Genomic DNA, 24,833 nt, shown 5'->3' with positions numbered 1-24,833 from the left:
GTGTTGGACACCCTTTAGTTAGGACACTTTGTACAAACCACAGTCACAATGGGGTGGCTTGCATGTCTCAATGATATGGATAGTCATGCTGTACATGTGACCGCATTGGAGCGATATCTGTGGAGAGACCAGACTGTTGTTGTTGTGGTCTTCAGTCCTGAGACTGGTTTGATGCAGCTCTCCATGCTACTCTATCCTGTGCAAGTTTCTTCATCTCCCAGCACCTACCGCAACCAACATCCTTCTGAGTCTGCTTAGTGTATTCATCTCTTGGTCTCCCTCTACGATTTTTACCCTCCACGCTGCCCTCCAATACTAAATTGATGATCCCTTGATGCCTCAGAACATGTCCTACCAACCGATCCCTTCTTCTAGTCAAGTTGTGCCACAAACTTCTCTTCTCCCCAATCCTATTCAATACTTCCTCATTAGTTATGTGATCTACCCATCTAATCTTCAGCATTCTTCTGTAGCAGCACATTTCAAAAGCTTCTATTCTCTTCTTGTCCAAACTATTTATCGACCATGTTTCACTTCCATACGTGGCTACACTCCATACAAATACTTTCAGAAATGACTTCCTGACACTTAAATCTATACTCGATGTTAACAAATTTCTCTTCTTCAGAAATGCTTTTCTTGCCATTGCCAGTCTACATTTTATATCCTCTCTACTTCGACAATCATCAGTTATTTTGCTCCCCAAATAGCAAAACTCCTTTACTACTTTAAGTGTGTCATTTCCTAATCTAATTCCCTCAGCATCACCCGATTTAATTTGACTACATTCCATTATCCTCGTTTTGCTTTTGTTGATGTTCATCTTATATCCTCCTTTCAAGACACTATCCATTCCGTTCAACTGCTCTTCCAAGTCCTTTGCTGTCTCTGACAGAATTACAATGTCACCGGCGAACCTCAAAGTTTTTATTTCTTCTCCATGGATTTTAATACCTACTCCGAATTTTTCTTTTGTTTCTTTTACTGCTTGCTCAATGTACAGATTGAATAACATTTGGGATAGGCTACAACCCTGTCTCACTCCTTTCCCAACCACTGCTTCCCTTTCATGTCCCACTACTTTTATAACTGCCGTCTGGTTTCTTTACGGATTGTAAATAGCCTTTCGCTCCCTGTATTTTACCCCTGCCACCTTTAGAATATGAAAGAGAGTATTCCAGTCAACATTGTCAAAAGCTTTCTCTAAGTCTACAAATGCTAGAAACGTAGGTTTGCCCTTCCTTATTCTAGCTTCTAAGATAAGTCGTAGGGTCAGTATTGCCTCACGTGTTCCAATATTTCTACGGAATCCAAACTGATCTTCCCCGAGGTCGGCTTCTACTAGTTTTTCCATTCGTCTGTAAAGAATTCGCGTTAGTATTTTGCAGCTGTGACTTATTAAACTGATAGTTCGGTAATTTTCACATCTGTCAACACCTGCTTTCTTTGGGATTGGAATTATTATATTCTTCTTGAAGTCTGAGGGTATTTCGCCTGTTTCATACATCTCGCTCACCAGATGGTAGAGTTTTGTCAGGACTGGCTCTCCCAAGGCCGTCAGTAGTTCTAATGGAATGTTGTCTACTCCGGGGGCCTTGTTTCGACTCAGGTCTTTCAGTGCTCTGTCAAACTCTTCACGCAGTATTGTATTTCCCATTTCATCTTCATCTACATCCTCTTCCATTTCCATAATATTGTCCTCAAGTACATCGCCCTTGTATAGACCCTCTATATACTCCTTCCTAATTTCTGCTTTCCCTTCTTTGCTTAGAACTGGGTTTCCATCTGAGCCCTTGATGTTCATGCAAGTGGTTCTCTTATCTCCAAAGGTCTCTTTAATTTTCCTGTAGGCAGTATCTATTTTACCCGTAGTGAGATAAGCCTCTACATCCTTACATTTGTCCTCTAGCCATCCCTGCTTAGCCATTTTGCACTTTCTGTCGATCTCATTTTTGAGATGTTTGTATTCCTTTTTGCCTGCTTCATTTACTGCATTTTTATATTTTCTCCTTTCATCAATTAAATTCAATATATCTTCTGTTACCCAAGGATTTCTACTAGCCCTCGTCTTTTTACCGACTTGATCCTCTGCTGCCTTCACTACTTCATCCCTCAGAGCTACCCATTCATCTTCTACTGTATTTCTTTCCCCCATTCCTGTCAATTGTTCCCTTATGCTCTCCCTGAACCTCTGTACAACCTCTGATTTAGTCAGTTTATCCAGGTCCCATCTCCTTAAATTCCCACCTTTTTGCAGTTTCTTCAGTTTTAATCTACAGATCATAACCAATAGATTGTGGTCAGAATCCACATCTGCCCCTGGAAATGTCTTACAATTTAAAACCTGGTTCCTAAATCTCTGTCTTACCATTATATAATCTATCTGAAACCTGTCAGTATCTCCAGGCTTCTTCCATGTATACAGCCATCTTTTATGATTCTTGAACCAAGTGTTAGCTATGATTAAGTTGTGCTCTGTGCAAAATTCTACCAGGCGGCTTCCTCTTTCATTTCTTAGCCCCAATCCATATTCACCTACTACGTTTCCTTCTCTCCCTTTTCCTACTACCGAATTCCAGTCACCCATGACTATTAAATTTTCGTCACCCTTCACTATCTGAATAATTTCTTTTATTTCATCATACATTTCTTCAATTTCTTCGTCATCTGCAGAGCTAGTTGGCATATAAACTTGTACTACTGTAGTAGGCGTGGTCTTCGTATCTATCTTGGCCACAATAATGCGTTCACTATGCTGTTTGTAGTAGCTTACCCGCCTACTACCAGACTACGACTAACATATAGCTCCTGAAGAGGTAGCACTCTGGTGACTGTTTTGACCTCATAACATTAATGAACATGATCTTGCTATGCTGGTTCTGTTAATGGCTGAAAGCAATGGGGAACTGCAGCTGTTACTGTTTCCGAGGACTGCAGTAATCCAGACACTACTAACCTTCGCTGCCATTACTGCTGCGCATGTCACACGATTCAGCCGCTCCATATCTCACCAGAAGCCATTGATTGTATCCGGTGCGTCAATCACTTGCAGCCAATAGCTAGTACCTGCTGGTGGGCAAATTCTCTTTATATTGCCATGCACTGGCTCTGCCCAGGAGTCTCTATCTGTTACTAAGCATTCTATACCTGTCTTATGATTGTCACTATGCTGCATTGTGCTACTTATTTGGACACTGTCACACTGTTACCTAAACTGTGGATTGCTTATAACCATGACTTTAATTGTGTTCAGAGTCCGAGCAAAAGTCACGATGAGTGGAACTTTTGTGTGCTCAACGTCAGAACTGTCATGTGTGCAACTTCAGTAACTGTTTTTTCATTTGCTTCTCCAGGAATGCGGTACTTTCATTGATGCTACGAAAACGGCAACTTCTTATGACCATCTTAGACCACCTCATGGCTCTATTGACAATACAGGTTTCAACTTCTCTCGATGTATCACCGCAGTGTTCTGCCATCTGACAACTGTGCTGCAGATGGCAAGCTCTAAGGACTCCACCAGCACTTTGTCGCATTTCGGGTTACGGACATGGGTACTTGTATGGCATTGGTTTTGTTATGGATTCCTCCTTGCATATACTAGTTGTTGTGTTGAACAGCCCTTATATCAGGACTGGTATCACTCTCCTCTGACGTCGTGTGCAGTTTGTAGTCTTCTTATCATCGCTCGCACACTTATGTCATTGTCGTTTCTATTGTCCTTTTTCTAGTGTTGCAATCAGCCACATCAGTCTCCATATAAATTATTCCTCATGTTCTCATTGAATCCTATGCCACCTCCATGTTCAGGAATGCAATCCTACTCCTAGCACCTGTTGAGCAAGTTCGTTCAGTGCATCTTTCACTGTGGGCTCTGAGGATCCGTCCTTGGAATGCAGTTTCCTGCACTACTGTCCTTCAGATTAAAGTGGGGAGGGGGCTTCATTATTAGTGAACCACATTGCTGTGTAGCAGGAGGCTCACTGAGTGAAGAGAAGTTGGAGTTGTTCACACTAGGAAACCTAGCCGCAGTGGGCGACACTGTTCAACAACCGTGCAGCACTTCTGTGATGCCCCTCTCACTTGTGTGACATGAGAGAGCTTCATATGGAGACCGGAGCAGCTGTTTTGCTCCTCAGTTCTCAGATTTACGCATGGCTGGGCTCCACACCATTGGCTTCTGTCAAACAATGTTTGGTAAACTACAATAAGCAGCATATTCTGGTTCTTTGTCAATTTACTGCCGCTGTGCCTTACAAGTATGTAGTCCGTCATAGCACTATCCTGGGACCTTTTTGATTGTTGGTTATTGGTTACTGATGTCTTTACCATGTTTCCTTCTACTGTTTGTTGCCTATCTACTGCAGCAGATATAACTGTCACAGCACTGTCAAAGAATTTTTCTGCTGAAGGCCTACCTTGTACAATGGTTTTGGACAAAGGTTCTCAGTTTTTGGCATGCTGCCCAGGCTGTGTCTGCCCACCGGCAGCCCGCCCCTGCATGGATGATGCGGTTCAGCCTCTCGACTCTCCAGTGATGCCTTCTTTTGGGAGACACTGTGTTTCTTCAACATGCCAGCAGGTGCCTGCTGCACCAATGTGGGCCCTCCTACCTACCTCCATGCGCCTTCTGCACTGATACAGGTGCCCCTACCCAGATGCAGGTGCCTTCTGTATTGATGCGGGCACCTCCTGCACCAGTGTGTGGATGCCTTTGGATGCCTCCTGTAATGATGCAGGCACCTTCTACACTGACAGAGGTGCCTCCAGACTGACAAGGCACCTCCACTCTGATGCAGGCACCTGCCACCTTCCTGCTGGCACCATCTGCCATCCCTCCGGACCTCATATTTTCCCAGCTCACGGCACCTGGAAACAGGTATACTGATGTCCTGGTTCTGCGTATGCTATTCTGGGGTCCTCTGCATGGTCTCCTGGAGTGTAGGAAGGTGCAGGTCTCTACTCCATCTACTGCCATCCTTGCTTCCTGAACTGTGTGGACTTGGACCTGGTTCTGCGTATGCTATTCTGGGGTCCTCTGCATGGTCTCCTGGAGTGTAGGAAGGTGCAGGTTTCTACTCCCTCTACTGCCATCCTTGCTTCCTGAACTGTGTGGACTTGGAACTGTTTACACCCAGAACAGCTGCTGCATACACTATTGGCACATTATGGAGGGATGGGCATCTGTCCACTCCTCCCCTCCAAGGAAGGAGAGATGTAGTAATGCATTACTTCTTACACCTTGATTGCCATTACCACTGTGTGCGCCCCGTAGTTTGAGTAGCACACCATTCAGTTGCGCTGGTGGTGAGTAGCACATCATTCAGCTGCCCTGGTGGGCATACGTTCTTTATATTGCCGCGCACTGGCTCCAGCTGGCAGTCTCTACCTGCTACCTGTATTGTGCTACTTATGGCTACACTGTCATACTGTGACCTAAATTGTGGGTTGCTTATAGAAATAAAAGACGCTTTTATTGTGTTTGGAGTCAGAACAAGGACATGAATGTCTATTTTATGTTTTTGTGATGATGGTATTCTCTTGGGTAAAATATTCTGAAGTAAAATAGTCTCACATTTGATCTCTGGGTGGAGACTATTCTGGAGGATGTTGTAATTTGAAAAAGTAGATCTTGAAATTGACTACTCAGAGTGTGGAATTCAAGTTCCCTTGACCAGGTACGTAGGTTAAACTAGAATGTAAAAAAGAGAAATAGATAGCTGGAAGGTAGATACAGTGAAAATTAATGTAGTGTGGTGGCAAGAATAACATGATTTCTTGTGAGATGAATACAGGGTAACCAATGCAAAATAAAATAAAGGCAATCTAGAAGTAGAACTAATAATGAATAAGAAAATAAGACTGCAGCAGAACTACTATGAGGAGCATAGTGAACACATTATCGTAAATGAGGTAGATACAAAGCAAAAGCCCTCCACAGTGCTACAAGTATATGTGTCTACTAGCACTGTAAATGATGAAGATATTGAAAGAACATATGATCAGATGTAAGAAATTATTCAGTTTGTTTAGGGAGATGAATATTTAATTGTGATTTTTTTTTGGGTGAAAGGGGGGCAGGAACTCAGTAGTAGGAAAAAGAAGAAAATGAAAAATAGTAGAAGAACAGGGACTTGGGGAATGAAATGCAAGTAGCACAATTTAACAATTGCTAACATTTGGTTTCAGAATCATGAAAGGAGGATGTATACATGGAAGGCATCTGGAGAGACCAGAAAGATAGTTTATATAGTATTCTAAGACAGGGAGGGAGGGAACTTCCCTACAGCTTTTGCGTGTTAAAAATACAAGTGCCCTAATCATGAACCATCTTTCAATAAATATTTTCTTTTTTTGAACATACACATATTATAATAATTTATCATTTTAACATATCCTTATGTTTCTTTCATATACACATTACAAAGTTCTGATTTTCTTGCCACAGATCAAGGAGTTTAAGTAACACAGAATACACACTTCATAACTGCAGATACGCGGTTACATAAGATAAACCTACTTCTAATCAATATAAGTGTTACAAGGGCAACATAGCAACACAAGGCAAAATGACAATATCCAGTACAGATCCTGGTATACAAAATGACATATTTAATTTAACCAGTAAATAGTGAAAATGTATAAATGCAGCAAATGAAGCGGGCAAGATGGTCTACAGATTTCTAAAAAAAAGTGAAAGTAACAGACATTGCAAGGTTACGTCAGAGCAATGACTTGAAGAGAAATGAAAATGTACAGAAGGTTGCTTGACTGTGGAATATTAAAGAAACATATGGAGAAAAGAGGAGAATATCAAGAGGTCAGGTGGCAATCCAGTACTGGGAAAAGAAGGGAATCTTGAAAGGTTGAAGGGCTGTGTAGAAGGACTATAGAAAGAAAACTAACTTGAAGACTATATTGTAGAAGGGGAAGAGGAAGTAGACAAACTGTTTGAGAAGAATTTGATGCAGTACTGAAAGACTTGTGTCGAAACAATGCACTTGGAATTGTCAACCTTCCCTCAGAGTTATTGAGATCTTTGGGTGATCGAACCATGACAAAACTTTTCCACCTGGTGATCACTGCCTATGTTCAATGTCAACATGTAATAAGCACTCAGAGGTGGCAGAGTCAACTGGACAAAACTGATGAACATCCTGAAGGAGATAGAAGTCAACTGGAAAGATGGGAACTTGGGACTAAGAGTAAAGGGGCAACTGAATTATGGAGAGACAAATAATGTGGAAATAGGAAGAGGAGTCAGACAAGAGTGTTATCTGTTGCAAAGTCCCTTTAACCTGTATGGATAAAGGCTGATGAGAGAAGCTTTGAAATGATACAAAAACTTCAGGCTAGGATGACAACTCATTAACTCCATCAAGTATGCAAATGATCTGTTAGTACTCACCAAAAGTGAAAGAGAGCTGCAATGTATGGTGAACCAGTTGGTGGAAACTGGAAAGAAATATAGCTCAGAAATCAAAATTGAGAAATTGGAAGTGATGCATATGTCAAAATTAGAGGAACGTTTGAGGATAACTGTTGGCAATCAAAAACTGAAGAATGTGACGCATATCAAGTACTTGGGAAGCTTTCTGGCAAAGAGTGCTCACTGCACAAATTAAATTTTAGCAAGAACTGTCATGGCCAAAGAAGCAATCAGCAAGAAGAGGACTCTGCTGACCAGCAAGTTTTGCATGGAATTATGTTAGAAACTGGTGAAGTGCTACATCTGGAGCATTGCACTGTACAGAGCAGTTACATGGATCATGAGAAAAATGTAGAAAAAATACCCAACTGGATCGGATACATATTTGGACGCAAGGAGCTCATTCACAATGTCATTGAAGGGAGATCAAAGGATCTACAGGATGAGGAAGAAGAAGAAATCAACATTTTGATGACATGAAAGATGTAAGGAGATATGGCAGATTGAAGGAAGAAGGTGAAGACAAGAAACATTGGTGTCGGAAATTCTCTGCCATTAGGGAGAATACTATGTAATAATAAGACACCAGGTGGCAGCACTAGCAGTGGAGGGTATACAAACCACATTGGGAGGGGGAGGGTGGGGGTTCAGGAAATAGTTCAGTCATTGTCATAATGCAGAAACAGAGTGATTTCTCTGACATCAAAAAGGGTATGATCATCAATTTTAGGGCAAAAGGTGGAAGCATTTCTGAAATGGCTAAGACAGTAAATTTTCATCTGCCACTGTGGTTAAAGTATACCATGCATGGCAAAGTGGTACTATTCATAACTGGTGCCAAGACAACTGGTACACCACAGGCCAAAGATGACAGGGTGAATGATTGCTGCGGAGATGTTTACGGGTGAACAGAAGTGCAACTGTTGAGCAATTGACTGCCCAGATGAACCAAGGGACTATCAACAGTGACTCCTTAGTGACCATTTAGCAAATGTTGCTGCATATGGGCCTCTGCAGCAGGCATCTGGTTCTTGCACCCATGCTGACTGCTGTTCATCAGTAACAAAGACTGGAATCTGCACCCTAATACCACAACTGGATGGCTACTGAGTGGTCAAATGTAGCCTTTTCAGATGAAACATGTTTTATACTCCATCAGACAGATGTTCATTGGCATATATGGCATGAAATGTGTGAAAGCAAACACCCTGCAACCATCTTCAAAAGGGTCATCTGTAGGGCATTCCCTGGGTGATCTCATTATTCTGGAAGGCACATTGGATCAACATAAGTATGCATCTATCCTTGGGGAATGTATTGACCCCAGCATCCAGTTTGTTTTTGCTTGACACAGTGACATCAACCAGCAGAACAATGCAACATGTCACACAGCTCGCAGTAAACGTGCTTGGTTCAAAGAGTACCAGGATGAGTTTACCATACTCCCTCGGCCCCAAAAATTGCTGGATTTAAACCCAGTCAGCAGTCTGTGGGACCATCTTGATAGGGCTATTCACGCCATGGATTCTCACCTGAGAAACTTAGCACACGACACTGGAGTCAGCCTGGCTCCACATCCCTGTCGGTACCTTCCAGAACCTCACTGAATCTTTACCTGCATGTCTCACTGCAGTCTATAACACAAAAAGTGGTAATTCAGGCTTTTGACAGTTAGTCACATTAAAGTGACTGGACAGTGTGTGCAAGACATTGAAATACCATCATACTGAAAGAAGGATGTGAAAATTCCAAAAGAGACAGGTGACAGGCGAGAATATTCCCAAACAGTCAGTTTAGTAAGTCAGTGTTGCAAAATGTTGACATGAATTGTCTACTGCGGAAATGAAAAATTGACAGAAGTTGACCTCAGTGAACATCAGTTACTTTTCTAGAAAAATGTTGGAACATTCAAGACAATATCAACCCTATGACTTACCTTAGAAGATAGACTGAAGAAAGATATACTTATGTTTACAGCATATGTAGATTTAGAGAAAACTTTTGGCAGTGTTGAATGGAATGTGCACTTTGAAATGCAGAAGGTAGCAGAATAAAATACATGGAGCGAAAGGTTATCTACAACTTGTGCAGAATACAGACTTCAGCTATCTGAGTCGAAGGGCATTAAAAGGAAGCAGCAGTTGAGAAGGGAGTGAGACAAGATTGTAACCTATCCTTGACGCTATTCAGTCTATACATTGAACAAGCTTTGAAGAAAATCAGGGAGAAATTCGAAAAGGGAGAAGAAGTAAAAACATAAGGTTTCTCAGTGACGTAATTCCATCAGATTGAATGTAGTGGAATTATATTAGATGGTGCTCAGTGATTTAGATTAGGAAATAAAACACTAAAAGTAGCAGATGAGTCTTGTTATTTGGGCAGCAAAATAACTGATGATGGCAGAAGCAGAGATGATATAAAATGCAGACTGGCAGTAATGGTAAAAGCAGTTCTGAAAAAGAGAAATTTGTTAATGCAAAATTTAAATTTTTGTGAAAGGAAGTCATTTATTAAGATACTAGCTACTCCCTGTGGTGTTACCCATGCTAAAACAATTATTTATAAAGAAATGTTAATGCCAAACTCACTATCCACATGTACACACAATCACAAAAGTTATCTCTTGGAGGTTTTGAGGCACGAGCCACTTGTGGCTCAGCAAACCCCGTGTGACATCAGGTGGGTCGGGAACACCAAATTTTGAGACAGTTGGAGAAGCTGACAGAATACATTGGACTCACAACTCACTAGTTTACTTAAGAAAAAAAAAATAACTTGACCGAGCTGTGAATTAAAAAATATGTGAGGAAACAGAGTAAATAATTTTGTGAAATAGAAAAACCAAATCATTGTTTAAGAATCCCAGTAATATCCCAACCCAATACCTTCCAGCATTCTATGTGCTGTGAAATATTTTAATGTGCATATGTGACATTGTTATAGAGTTTAGTGGTGATTTTATACTAGAGGAATGTTTCTGCTGTCCTAGACTTAAGTATGTTCTTATTTCATTTGTCAAAACAGTTAAAAGCTAATCTCAACACTATCTTTCATGAAGGACTTTTGTTATGTTACCTATCCCATGGGAACAGTAATCACATTGACCATCCCACAGCAACAGTGATTTTTAAAAATAAAAATTAGTGTGCATGTTAACTCAGGATATAGGCTGTCTCCACTTCAATGTTCATCCTAATCTGATCAGATGCTTCAACATGAAGGATTAACAAGCACACTGACTTGACAAAGAAAGAAAATTAGCAGTTTCTAGCTTGGTGCAGAGCAAATTTTATAATATTTATATGTCATCTGCCATCATGTGAGTCTGTTACCAGCAGATACACTTGCATATCATAATCAATTTCAGCCTTATTAAAAGCCTACCATGTTCTACATGTAAAGGCATGACATCTCACTGTTGTACAGCTTTTAAATGAGACCGCCATTGTGAGTCTTCAAATGTCTCAAAAGCAATGAGATACACCTGACAGTCAGCAGCTAAAATGCAGTGGCCTTGTTTGGAAGTAGGGATTAAACACCTTGAGGATTGTATAAGCATTGTATGGATTATGTTTTTTCTAAGAGCTATTATTTTTCTATGAGTAATTATTGTTCCACATTTTGTGTTATATTCTTCAAGTCAATAAATATCTTGTACTTCTCACTTTTAAAAGTAGCCTAGGTGTTAATTCATGGCATAAACCACTTCCATTCCAAATTTCTTCCAAATCCATCATGTCGTTTCAGTATGAATGAGTAACAAACATACTCACATACAAACTTACACATTTATAACATATACCTTATTTTATGCACTATATAACACATTTCTTTGAAATAGTGCCTCTAAAAGTCAGGTGCATCTTATACTCAAAATTAATATAAAAATGTCCACTGTTTGATTTGAAATTCCCACCAGTCTTAAAAACGGCCATATATTCGATGCTGCGGGAAACCTATCTCTATCTGTCAATGTTGGATTGAACTGGCAGCAACAGAGCACCAATTTCACGAACATGAGTTGTAGGGATTCACAAACTTGCCAACACTGTCTCCCTCCTGCCCTGCCATCACAAACCCAGAACACTGTTAGCCCATGATGCTTCATTGCAGTCTACGGTGTCACTGAACTTGAACTGAAAGTGATTTGTGTTACCGGTAATTAAAATATGTTTGTTACTAGCTAGTTTCTAATGGAAAAAATAAAAGGTATTCATATGATGCGGACTATAAATTAAAAGTAATAGCATATGCAGAAGAACATGGAAATAGAGCAACCAACATAAAAAAAAAAAAAAAACGATTCGTGATTGGCAGGCCAGTAAAGAAGAACTGGAAAAAAAATTTGGTCGACTAGATGTGCAGATGGAGCACTGAATGCAAAATGGCCAAAACTAGAAGGCAACATATTGAAATGGAATCAAGGACACTGTCAGAATGGCATTGGAATTAGTATAAGAATGATTTAAATACACGCTCATAATCTAGCACTACAGTGGAACTTAACACACACTAATGGTGGAGGTGGTTGGTGCTACAGGTCTATGAAGTGTCATGGACTTAGCATGTGAACCAAAACATAAACATCAAACAGTGGAAAATCCAGGATGGAATGTAACAATATTATGAGAAGGAAAGTTGCTACTCACCATGTAGCAGAGATATAGGAACAACAAAAAGATTTTCACACTTAAAGCTTTCAGCCAATGGCCTTTGTCAACAATACACACACACACACACACACACACACACACACACACACACACACACATGACTGCAGTCTCAGGCTACTGAAACCACACTGTGAGCAGTAGCACTAATGCATGATGGGAATGGCAACTGGGTGGGGGAAAGGAGGAGGCTGCAGTGGGGAGGGGGAGGGATAGTATGGCGGAAATGGTGAACAGTGAAGTGCTGCAGGTTTGGCGGCGGACAGCAGAGTGGTGGGAAGGTGGGGGGGGGGGGGGGCCAAGTGTGGAAAAAGACTCGATGCGGTGGTGGAATGACAGCTGTGTAGTTCTGGAATGGGATCAGGGAAGAGGCTGGATGGGTGAGGACAGCGACTAATGAAGGTTGAGGCCAGGAGGGTTACAGGAACGTAGGATGTATTGCAGGGAAGCAGTCATTGAAATGAAAGGATATCATGTTTGGCAGCTTGTTCAGCAACAGTGTGCTCCACTGGTTTCTCGGCCGCAGTTTGGCGGTGGCCATTCATGCAGACAGACAGCTTGTTGGTTGTCAAGCCTACATAGAATGCAGCACAGTGTTTGCCACTTGACGTTGGTGACAGGACTGGAATAGGTGGTGGTGGGAGGATGCATGGGACAGGTCTTGCATCTAGGTGTATTAGAGGGGTATGAGCCATGAGATAAGGGATTGGGAGCAGGGGTTGTGTGAGGATGGACGAGTATATAGTGCAAGTTCAGCAGACGACGGAATACTGTTGTGACGGGAGTGTGCGAAGGATAGTGGGCAGAATATTTCTCATTTCAGGGCACGATGAGACATAATCGAAACCCTGGTGGAGAATGTAATTCAGTTGCTCCAGTCCTGGGTGGTACTGAGTTATGGGGGAATGCTCCTCTGTGGCCAGACGTTGGGGCTTTGGGAGATGGTGGGATACTGGAAAGATAAGGTGCAGGAGATTTGTTTCCGTACAAGGTTGGGAGGATAATTACGGTCAGTGAAGGCTTCAGTGAGACCCTTGGTACATTTTGAGAGGGACTGCTCGTCACTGCAGATGTGATGGCCACGGGTGGCTGGGCTGTATGGAAGGGACTCCTTGGTATAGAATGGGTGGCAGCTGTTGAAGTGGAGGTATTGCTGGTTGTTAGTAGGTTTGACATGGATGGAGGTACTGATGTAGCCATCTTAGAGGTGGAGGTCAACATCTGGGAAGGTGGCTTGTTGGGTTGAGTAGGACCAGGTGAAGCAAATGGGGGAGAAGTTGGTGAGGTTCAGGAGGAATGTGGACAGAGTGTCCTCACCATCGATCCAGATAGTAAAGATGTCATCAGTGAATCTGAACCAGGTGAGAGGTTTACGATTCTGGGTGTTTAGGAAGGATTCCTCTAGATGGCCCATGAATAGGTTGACATAGGACGGTGCCTTGCAGGTGCCTATAGCCATACCCTGGATTTGTTTGTAGGTAATGCCTTCAAAGAATTAATTGTGGGTGAGGATATAGTTGGTCGTGGCAACTAGGAAGGGGGTTGTTGGTTTGGAATCTGTCAAGCATTGGGAAAAGTAATGTGAAATAGCGGTGAGGCCATGGGCATCAGAAATGTTAGTGTACAGGGAGGTAGCATCAATAGTGACGAGCAGGGCACCGTGTAGTAAAGGGACAGGAACCGTGGAGAGTCAGTGAAGGAAATGGTTGGTATGTTTTATATAGGATGTTAGGTTCTGGGTAATAGGTTGAAGGTGTTGGTCTGCGAAGGCAGAGATTCTCTCTGTGGGGGCACAGTAACCGGCCACAATGGGACATCCTGGGTGGTTAGATTTATGGACTTTAGGAAGCATCTAGACGGTAGGAGTGCGGGGAGTGGTAGGGGTGACTAGAGGTATGGACTCTGGGGAGAGGTTCTGGGATGGGCCTAAGGATTTGAGTAGTGACTGGAGATCCTGCTGGATTAGTGGAATGTCAATGTGTAGTCAGCCACTCAAGCATATTATTGAGTTCCTGGATAATACTGTGACATGTGGGAATTACATGTTGCACAGAGAATAATAAGGGTTTCAAAAAACATCATGATTAGTTCGACAACAGGCTGAAGAAATGGGCTAGAAAAGAACCAATTGTCTAGCTGAGACCAAGTAGCTTTATGTATTGGACTTATAGAAAATGCTGGATTAAGGCAGCATTGCAACCTCGGATGTATTTTTTGATAGTCAAACCTCATGAGACAGTGCCAAAATAAAACTGTTTTTAAAAAATAACATAAGTGAAAGCGCTTTGACACAACTGAAGACATGTCTATTATAAGAATAGGGATATTGTGGCAAGGGTTTCATAATGAGAAATTAGGTGTTTCATGTGGTGCAATAGATGCATGAAGTTTGTAAGGGTTCTAGTATAAACCTTCCATATCTTTTTGAGTGTTGAATCCTACCCTAGCTAGTATTTTTGATAACACCATACCCAAGCTATAGGAAATAGTGAGCCTATGAAAATGTGTGTATTTTTTTGTTTTTTTGTTTGTTTGTAGCATTGGTTGTCTTTAATATACATCTACACCTATGAGGGTTGAATGAAAAGTAATGCCTCCACCTTCGTTACTTGGGTTTGGATGGGAATATTTTAATAAATCAAATGCAGAAATAATCCTTAGAATGTGATCTTTAATTACCAATATTCACTTTTCCACATAATCACCAGCCAAGTGGATACATTTCTGCCAACGATGAACAAGTTTTCTGAAGCCATCATGGAAGAAGTCGACACTCTATTTCCGCAACCAACAGTCTCACAGTTCTCCCAACATCTTCATCAGAAGCATAATGATGTTGCTGCAGATCATCTTTCATTATCGGAAACAGATGGAAGTCAGATGGTGTTACATCTGGACTGTATGGAGGATGCCATATGGTCGTTAGATTCAGACTCTGAAGTTCTGCTGTGGTGGCATGTGAAGCCTGTGGTTTGGCATTGTCATGCTGCAGGAGAACATTTCCCTTTCCCTTTTGGACCCTTGTTAGCTGCAGTTTCAGAGTTCACAGGGTTGTGATGTATTGTTGTTTCATGATCAAGGAAATCAATATGGATAACACCATCTGCTTCCCAGAACACTGTGGCCGTGATTTTTCCAGCTGAGGGCTTCATCTTGAATTTCTTTTTCTGGGACGAGTCTTTGTGTCAATATTCCATAGACTGACGTTTCGTCTTCAGGTTGTAATGGTGTACCCACGTTTTGCCTCCTGTCGCAATTGACTGGAGAAAGGCATCACCTTCATTCTCGTAAAGCGAGAGGAGTTCGAGTCTGTGTGCTTTCATTTCAGGAGTCAGCATCTGAGGTACCCATCGTGCACAGATCTTCTGATAGCCAAGCAAAGTAATTTCTCTCTGAGTGATACGATGATCGTCCTGAATGAATCTCTCAACATTTTGCTTGTGAAACTCGGTGGTTGCTGTCAAAGGACATCCAGCTCTTTGTTTTTCATGCAGGTCAGATGTTCCCATCTCAACATCTTTAAACTTACTTGACAAACAATGCACAGTACTCACATCAACACAATCACCATAAACTGCTTTCATTCTCTGATGAATCTCCTTTGCGATGACACCTTCTGCTGTCAAGAATTCAATGACTGCGCATTGCTTAAATCAAAAGTGCTCCATACTTTACACTGTAACAACACAATTGTTCAATTCTAAGGCTTCCCGCCAACTGGAGCTCTAGAGCTGTAGAGAAAAGGCTATGGAACAAGCCAGTACCTGCCACATACCAATGCTGCCAACTGTTGAAGAGTTACGAAGGTGGAGGCATTACTTTTCAGTCAACCCTCGTACATCTATACGCTGCAGACCATGGTATGCATGATAGAGGGTACATCCCTTTGTGGCAATTATTAGGGCTTTCTCCCATTCTGTTCACATATGGACTGCAGGAAGATTGTTTGTTTAAATGCCTCTGTTCTTACTATACTTAGTCTAATATTGTCTTCGCAGTCCCTATGGGAGTGATATGTAGGAGGTTGAAATATATTCTCAGATTCATCAGTTATTAAACCTGGTCCTAGAACCTTTCAGGGTAGGTTTTCGCAGTGTAGTTTGCATCTATCTTCGAGCATCTTCCAGTTCAGTATTCATGCTACCTTCCTTTTTATCTGTCCAGTATGCTCTGGTAACCCTCTTTATTATGCGTCCCACACACTTGAACAACAGAGTCTAGGTTGGGTCACATGAGTGTTCTGTATGCAGTCTCATTTGTTGACTGATTGTATTTTCCTAGTATTCTGCCAATGAATCACAATCAGTGTGCCACCTGTTTTATGTATAGCTGATGCAATGTGATAATTTCATTTCATATCCCTGCAAATTGTTACATCCAGGTATTTGTATGAGTTTACCAATTCCAACTGTGACACAGATATTATAGTCATAGGATACTATGTTTTTTTGCTTGTGAAATGTGCGTGTGCTGACTGGATATTTGCACAGCTTCTTTCAGACAGTGTTCCATTACAGGTAACTGCATTGTCTGTGAAAAGTCTAAGGTTACTACTAATATTGTCTGCGAAGTTGTTAACATGTAACATGAACAGCGGGTGTCCCAACACACTTCCCTGTTGATGAGTCTCCATCTGAGAGAATATGTGTCTTCCTCACTAATAAATCTTCAATTCAGTCACAAATCTTGTTTGATGCTGCATATTATCATACTTTTGATAATAAGCATATGTGTGGTACTGAATCAAATGCCTTTTGGAGGTTGAGAAACACTTGATCTTCTGAATTGCCGTGATCCATAGCTTTCAGGATGTTATGTGAGAAAAGTGCCAAATGGGTTTCACATGGTTGATGTTTTTGATTTTTGTTCTGTTTAGCATGAAGGAGATCATTCTGTTAGAGATACCTCATTACATGTGAGCTCACTTTTCTGTGGTATGAGTGTTAAACTGGGGCAATTCTCCTGGATTTTCCTTTGTAAAGAAACATTTGAAAATGGAGTTAAGCATTTATGCTTTTTCTTTTACCTTAAATTTCAGTTCCTGTTTTGTCTGTGAGTGGCTGGACAATAATTTTGGTGCCACTAACAGCCTTTACTTGTGAACAGAATTTCCTTGGCTTTTGTGAAAGATCGATTGACAATATTCTGCTATGGTAGTCATTGAAGGCTTCACGAATTGCTCTCTTGGCAGCCAAACATGTTTCATTCACCATCTCTTTATGTTGTAGAACACTATGTTTTATTTTACACCTATGATGCAGTAGTCTTTGTTTTTTCTACGAGTTTGTTTACAGTGACTGTATATCGAGGTGATCTTTAGGAGTTTCTTTACAGTGACTGCATATCATGGAAGATCCTTCCCACCACAAATTTTTCTATTGGGTGCTTATCTATCCAGTGCATGCTCAACTATTCTTTTAAATCTGAGCCATAGTTTTTCTACATTCTCCTGTTCTGACCTAAAATTTTCAAGTTCCTCCTTGAGATATGACAGTATTGCTTTTTTATATAGTTTACCGAGCATATAAATATTTCTATTTGTTTTAAAATGTATTTATTTGCCCTTTGTATTTTGATAATCATTGTTGTTATAGTTACCTCATGTTCATTGATGCCAGTTTTGATGTGGACATATACAAAGAGGTCAGGTCTATTGGCATCCATTAGATCTGATATATTTCCATCATGAGTGGGTTTCTGAATCATTTGTCATAGATAGTTTTCAGATAAGTTGCTTAGTAATGTTTCACAGGATGAGTGCCACTAAGAAAACTGTAATTAACCCATTTGATATGTTGGATGATTAAAGTCTCTCCCGATGATTACAGTATGATTGTGTAACTTTTGTACTAGTGAACTGAGGTTTTCTCTTAAGTTTTCAGTTATATCAAGAGCTGAGTCTGGTGTCGATAAAAGTATCAATCTGTCTAATGCTGGTTGAGTAAAAGAGTATTGCTAGGGAGTTAGCTACTGCATCTTCTGAAGGGTTATGCAGCTGTTGAATGAAAAGTGACCAGGCAATTGGTAAAAAGTAATTATTTTGCTGTAAGGAATCAAAATGTGTAGTTTATTGACTGCTTTCCACAGATGTGGTGAAGTGTGACTTATAACTACTGTGGTATTTTTCAAGTTAATAAATCAGTGGTTGATATATCAATTTTCTAGCAGATTACTTACGAGCCTGCTCTCATTTTTGTAAAAGTAAGAGATTACTTTAATAATAATAATAATAATAATAATAATAATAATAATAATAATAATAATAATAAAACATCAGAACAGCAAACAAATGCCATGTAAGTGCATGATACAAGAGTAAAAAGTATGCCTATTTCTATTAAATAACTCTTCCTTCCATCTAAATATTTTTATGGTTGTTGTTGCAGCAATGTGGGTTAGGATGTGTAAAAGTCTATTTTGGTGGGTAAAAAATTGTCTCCATTTTCAGGAGAAATTATTGTAAAATGATGCAAAGATAAAAAAGGATGTGGGGCAACTGTTCAGCAACAGAGGGGTGTACCAAGTGAATAACAGAAAACTAACATATGTTGAAGATAACCAATGAAAAGATATGAATGAAGGTTCAGAAAAAAATAGGAAATTAATAAAGAACAATTACAACAACATTATCTGAAGGACAGTGAGAGAAACAGTGCAGATGTATGGGAGAAAAACAGCAATAAATGAAACAAAGTAGGGTTGGTAAACAGCAGTAAAGGATTGTAAATGGTTTGGTAGCACTGGATTGAGAAAAATTGTTATGAAGATATAAATAAACTGCAATCATATAAAATGAGAAATATTTTCAGAAAAGATCAATAATGTAATCCAGAGATAAACAAACAAAAGAAAATTGCACAGAAAAAACTGTAGTAAACAAAAAAATTCTTCCCTATCCCACTCCCCCTCCCTTAAAAACTTCTGCCGCTCTCCTGTTCATCTTTCATTCCTGTCTACACATTGGTTTCTCTTGTAGTTTAAATCCTATCCTTGGCTTTTTAATTACCATATTACCACTACTCTGGATTTAAAATAAAGCTCTTAAGTCCCATTCAACTCCTGAACATTTACTTACGTGTCATATATACCTACTATATTGCTTCTGTTTCTTAAACTGAACGATAAACACTGTCCCAAACCATATAAGTATTTATATGTTAGCTTTTATTTTACATCGGGACTAAGCCATCATACATTTGATCTTGTAAACAGTGTTTAATATGTCTAAATGATGATTTTTTTTTTCTATGATTACAGTGCTGGTTGCTGCTTTCTGTATCTTCAGAAGCCTTTGCATCTGGGACACTCACTGTCACAAGCTCAAGTATGCCGCATTGCACAGGTTGTGCTTCTGAAAGTGGGCATCACTATCCTCATGTACTACGGCATGACGATGTGTGGCCCATTCCGTTCCATTCTCATCCTACATAATTATGATTTTGCTGTTCTGACAGCTCTTGGAGCTCTCTTCTCTGGTATGTATAAGATGTGTAGCAGTAATGCAGTCACTTCAGATAGTAGCCTTTCAGTAATTTCTTTCCTATCTTCCACAATATTTTTTGATAATGATTATAACTGATGCCTGTATGAGTGATATCTATTGAAAGTTGACATAGGTGGTATACCCATATCATTGCTGTTATTGTTAGTATGTGTGAATTTTGTATCTGTTCATTGAAATTAATGACTGAGTTCTTCATTAATATGTATGCACCAAACACTGTAACCACAACACTAAAATGTGCAACCAATCATTTTTAATCAGATCTGCATAAAAAGATAGACAGTTACAAAATCAAAAAGAGGAGGAATTGGCCACTGTACAAGCACATACCACTGTTGGGGAAAAAGCATTCTGTAGACATTTCCTTCCATTATGGTCTTCAGTGTAGACATTCATGTTGTTCCTGCTTGTTTCATAATGTCTTCTACCCATTTTCCATTAGGTTATTATGTTGTTCTTTTCTAATCTCTTGAAATCTAGCAAGAATTTTCTCTGTTCATTTAACACCTGTTTGCATGGCCTCATGTCCCAACCACCTTCACTTCTTTTCTTATTGCAGTGATAATTATGTCTTCTCCCATGGTCCATTCATTTTATATGTTTGTTTTCCTGCCCATCTTGGTAATTCCAACATGTATCTCTCCACCACTTTTTATATAAAAGTCCTTGTCTCAGTGCCCAGAGTTAAAACTAAAAATACCTACTAGTTGTAAAATTTCATATTTTGACAAATCAAAAACTTGATTTAGAAACACTATTTAGTTAATCAAAAGCACTTTAGCTCAGCTTGTCTCTCCTGTTTATTCCCACTTCTCTCCACCAAATCACTGTCTCAGCTGCCCTAATATAAAAACTTATCTGGTCCAGTAACTTCATTATTAATTTGTACTATTTTCTTACAAGGACATTTCAAACTAGTTCCTCCATTTCTGTTGAAGATTATTTGCACTTGTGTCAAGCAGTACTTTATCTGTCGTCCACAAAACAAAAGTGGTCATATTCCCAGTCTGAACAAAAGAACTTTATCTAGCACTGCTGAGAATAGTTCTGTTGATAATGAACATTCCTGTCAGATTCTTATGTAAAATCCTGTTTTCCAACTGTCATGAAGCAGTATAAGAGAAAGCTTTGATGTATATATCCTACAGTGTATTGAAGAGATCCAGAAGGTGTTACTCTTAAGAACTAGTCATTGAGGCAGTTTCTGAGAGAAAAGCAAATGTTTCAGATATGGGGGTTTAGTCCCCTAAATATTAGTACCATGGTATCAACATCTAGGAAAGGGTTTGGCAGATGTGGAGTAAGTCACTGTAATGAAGACAAAACATTTTATTTAGTTTTCCAATTGGTAGATCTGCTTGCTGTGACTTGTACTGAGGTAACTTTGTAAGAGATGACTCCAACACTGCTGTAGACACTGTGACTGTGCCCAGGGTTGAACTGGTAACTGCCAGAATAGGCCACGCATCCAGAGAAGGGCCTGGCTGTGTCTGCCTCATCACTGTTGAAACCGTGCCTAAATATGGTGTTACATTGTTGGCAACATCTGGTGTCCCCAAACATATCAACATCTGATACACTGTATTGTTAGTTGTGGCATAAGTAGCCAGACATCAGCAACAACTATGGGGCAGGCAGTTAGTGTGTGAAAATACAATACGGTGCTTGCATTGCTCCATAAATTTAAGATACGTGCCTTCACCTAATTTGAGCTGCAGCAATAAATTTTTTCTCTTAACAAGAATTTTGCAAAAAATTATGGGTAGTTAATATAATGTTCTATCTTTCCACAGTCTTTACAAATTTAATGCATTTTGGGTTAACCCATCATCAGAAATCAATCTAATAAGAGAGAAACAAATGACAAGTAGTTTTATATGAAGTACATAAAGCATATACAGGTTGATTTGGAACATTTACAAATGGACATGGCACATAGGGCATACAACAACGATCAGTAACTGGTGGTGACAAAAACCACAAGAGGGCGCTACGGTCACAAGATGATGTTCCTATACAAGCATGGGTGGTGTGTATGGAGACTGTCACCAATCACACTGTGGAAGTGTTGGAAGTTAACATGGCTAACTACACATACCGTAAAATGGCTGAAATTCATTTGATTTAAGGCATAGCCAACTGCAGTGTTGTTCTTTGGTAACCAGCAGCCAGCTTGTGGACATGGAATAAGCCAGTTTCACACTATCAGTGAAGCACGGTGGCGAATAATGTGTGGTACAGCATCTTTCTACAGGAAAGTAAGAGATTAATTTAATAATAATGATAATAATGGTAATAAAACATCAGAACAGCAAACAAATGTCATGGCCAACTGCAATTTTTTACCTTCCAAAATAGACTTTTACACACCCTAACCCACATTGCTGCAACAACAACCACAAAACTATTTAGATGGAAAGAAGAGTTATTTAATAGAAATAGGCATACTTTTTACTCTTGTATCATGCACTTACATGACATTTGTTTGCTGTTCTGATGTTTTATAATAATCTCTTACTTTCCTGATAGAAAGATGCCGTACCACACACTATTCGCCACCCTGCTTCACTGATAGTGTGAAACTGGCTCATTCCATGTCCACAAGCTGGCTGCTGGTTACCAAAGAACAACATGGACAGTTGCGGCAAGAGAAGCATTCTCAAGGGGATGCAATGTTACCAAGTACATGAGGCATATCTCATGCCACTGTTATTCCCCAGTTATCATCCATCTGGTGCACAGAACATGATGGACTGCATACATTTCATTCTGAACATGTCCAGATATTGCGACCAAGGACTACAAGAAGAGCATTGGATTTGCTTGGTGGTTTCAACAGGAATCCGCAGCAGACCAAAGCTTCACAGTGAGTGTCCTTTTCACCAATGAGGCTGCATTCTCACTCGAGGGTGTGATGAACATTCACAACCTGCATATGTGGGCACATGTGAACCCACATGCTACATGTAGGCATGGCTCACATTGCAAATTTACCCTTAACTCGTGGGCTGGCATCGTGGGAGGCTGTTTAAGTGGGCCATAGATTCTCCCGGACCAACTTGATTGTTGGATGTACCTCGTAATCCTATGAGAGGTTATGCCAGACATGCTGAGTGATGTTCCCACACCTATTCATTGCTGCATTTGATTTCACCATGATGGAGCCCCTGCACGTTTCAGCAAAGTGAGGGCACATTTCAGCAAAGTGAGGGCACATTGGCAGGCAACATTTTCCTGCTGCTGGATTGGTCACAGTGGGCCAGTCACATGGCTGTCACAATCACCTAATATGTCTCCAGTTGATTTTTTCCTGTGGATGTACCTGAAGGACCTTGTATATGAAACACTTGTTACATCACCGGAGGACCTAGTGGGCATGAATGTTGCAGCAACAGGGTGTCTTCAAGATAAACCAGATACCTTTGAGAGGGTGTGCCATTCAATGCAGCATCGATGTCTCAATACATCTGGACAAAACTTTGAGCAGCTCCTGCGGTGGACATCCATTTGTAGCTTGTGACCAAATAACTGCAGTGCATTTAGTAGCCCCAGGTGGCCTCTGCGACCTCCATTTCCTATGTGATTAATGATCCTGGTTGTATGCTCCATGTGCCATGTCAATTAGTAAACATTTTTTGAATCACCCTACATATTTAATATATACCATAATAATATAATAGAGAGCATAACATCTTTCTTCTTGCTACCAGTGTAAAAGTGTGAAAAAGCTGTGTTCCAACATTTATTAAAATACAGATTATAAGGTATCATGATGAAATTATTATTATTATTATTATTATTATTATTATTATTGTTATTGTTATTACACTATATATGTGGGGTATTAAAATAGTAGAGTTAAGCTAGAGTAATGGACATTGGTATCTCCAGATTAATTCAAAAATTTTAACTCTGTCGCTATAAATACATAGATAATAAAATTGAAGTAATGAAATACCACAGTATTAAAATATTAAATTTAAACTGGAATGGTGATCATTGGTACTTCCAGTTTAATTTTAATATTTTATGCTCTAGTTGTATGTCATATTATTAAACTCATCATGACCTCTGGATAGGGCTTTGCAGAAGAATGCTGTCATCAGGAAAAAGCAAAACTAGTCTTCTTCAGCCCTGAGAATGGGATGTTAGATTTGTTAATTGGGTAGGTAGTTAAAGAATTTTAAAAAGGAAATGATTAGATTGAAGTTAGATGTAGTGAAGTTAGTCAGGTTTGGCCCTAGGAAAAATGGGACCTCTGGTCAGATGAGTACAGGGTTATAAATACAAAATCAAATAGGGGTAATGCAGGATAGATCGAATAATGGACAAGAAAATAGGAATGCAGCTAAGCAACAATGAGCTGCATAGTGAACAAATTATAATAGTCAATATAAGCATGTAAGCCAACACCAACCACACTTGTACATGTTTATATACCTCCTTGCCCCGGAGATGATGAAGAAAATGAAACAAAGTACAACGAGATAAAAGAAATTATTAGAGAATTAAGAGAGACAGAAATGTAGTTGTGATGGGGGACTTACATTTGATAGAATAAAAAGGAAGCAAAGGGAAAATAGGAGGAGAATGAGGAATGGATAATAAGAGGAATGATAGGGGTAGCACCTGGTAATATTTTGCACACAGCATAATTTAATTGTTCTTATCACTTGGTCTAAGAAACATGAAAGGAGGTTATTTACACTGTGTGTACACAGAAAGTTATATACACTGAATTGTATCTGGTAGATTATAAAACACTAAGAAAAACATACCAAAACCAGATTTTAAACTGCAAAATATTTCCAAGGGGCACCTGTTTATTGGTTACAGTTATGAACTGAAGGAATTGCAGAAAGATAGGAGATAATGAAATGACACCTGAATAAATTAATAGAACCAAACATTGTTGTGGGTTTCAAAAGAAGCATTACACATCAATTATCTGAAACAGGGGAAATGAATGCAATAGAAGATGAGTGGGTACTTTTGAGAGATGAAATACTGAAGACAGCAGAAGTTCAAATGAGCAAAAACACAAGGCTGGGAGAAATTCTTTGGTACTGCTGGAGATACTGAATTGATTTGATGAAAGGAGGAAATATAAAAAATATAGCAGATGAAGCAGACTAAAGGGAATACAGACTTCTAAAAAATTAGATTGACAGAAAGTGCGAAACTGGCAAAGAAGGAATAGCTGGAGGAGAAATAAAGTGTTTTAAAAGGA

General features: G+C 39.9%; 1 protein-coding gene across 1 annotated transcript in view; it reads left to right on the top strand.

Moving 5' to 3' along the window:
* The window catches only part of LOC124794795 (zinc transporter 5-like), a 265,913-nt gene that overhangs the window by 88,880 nt on the left and 152,200 nt on the right, over positions 1-24,833 (top strand). Inside the window, exon 3 of the mRNA XM_047258449.1 lies at positions 19,357-19,574. Within this exon, the coding sequence (XP_047114405.1) occupies positions 19,357-19,574 (218 nt within the window). The remainder of the gene's footprint in view (positions 1-19,356; positions 19,575-24,833) is intronic.

This window comes from Schistocerca piceifrons, chromosome 4 (genome assembly GCF_021461385.2).
Source record: "Schistocerca piceifrons isolate TAMUIC-IGC-003096 chromosome 4, iqSchPice1.1, whole genome shotgun sequence".
NCBI lineage: Eukaryota > Metazoa > Arthropoda > Insecta > Orthoptera > Acrididae > Schistocerca > Schistocerca piceifrons.
This window is presented reverse-complemented; position numbering and strand designations above follow the sequence as displayed.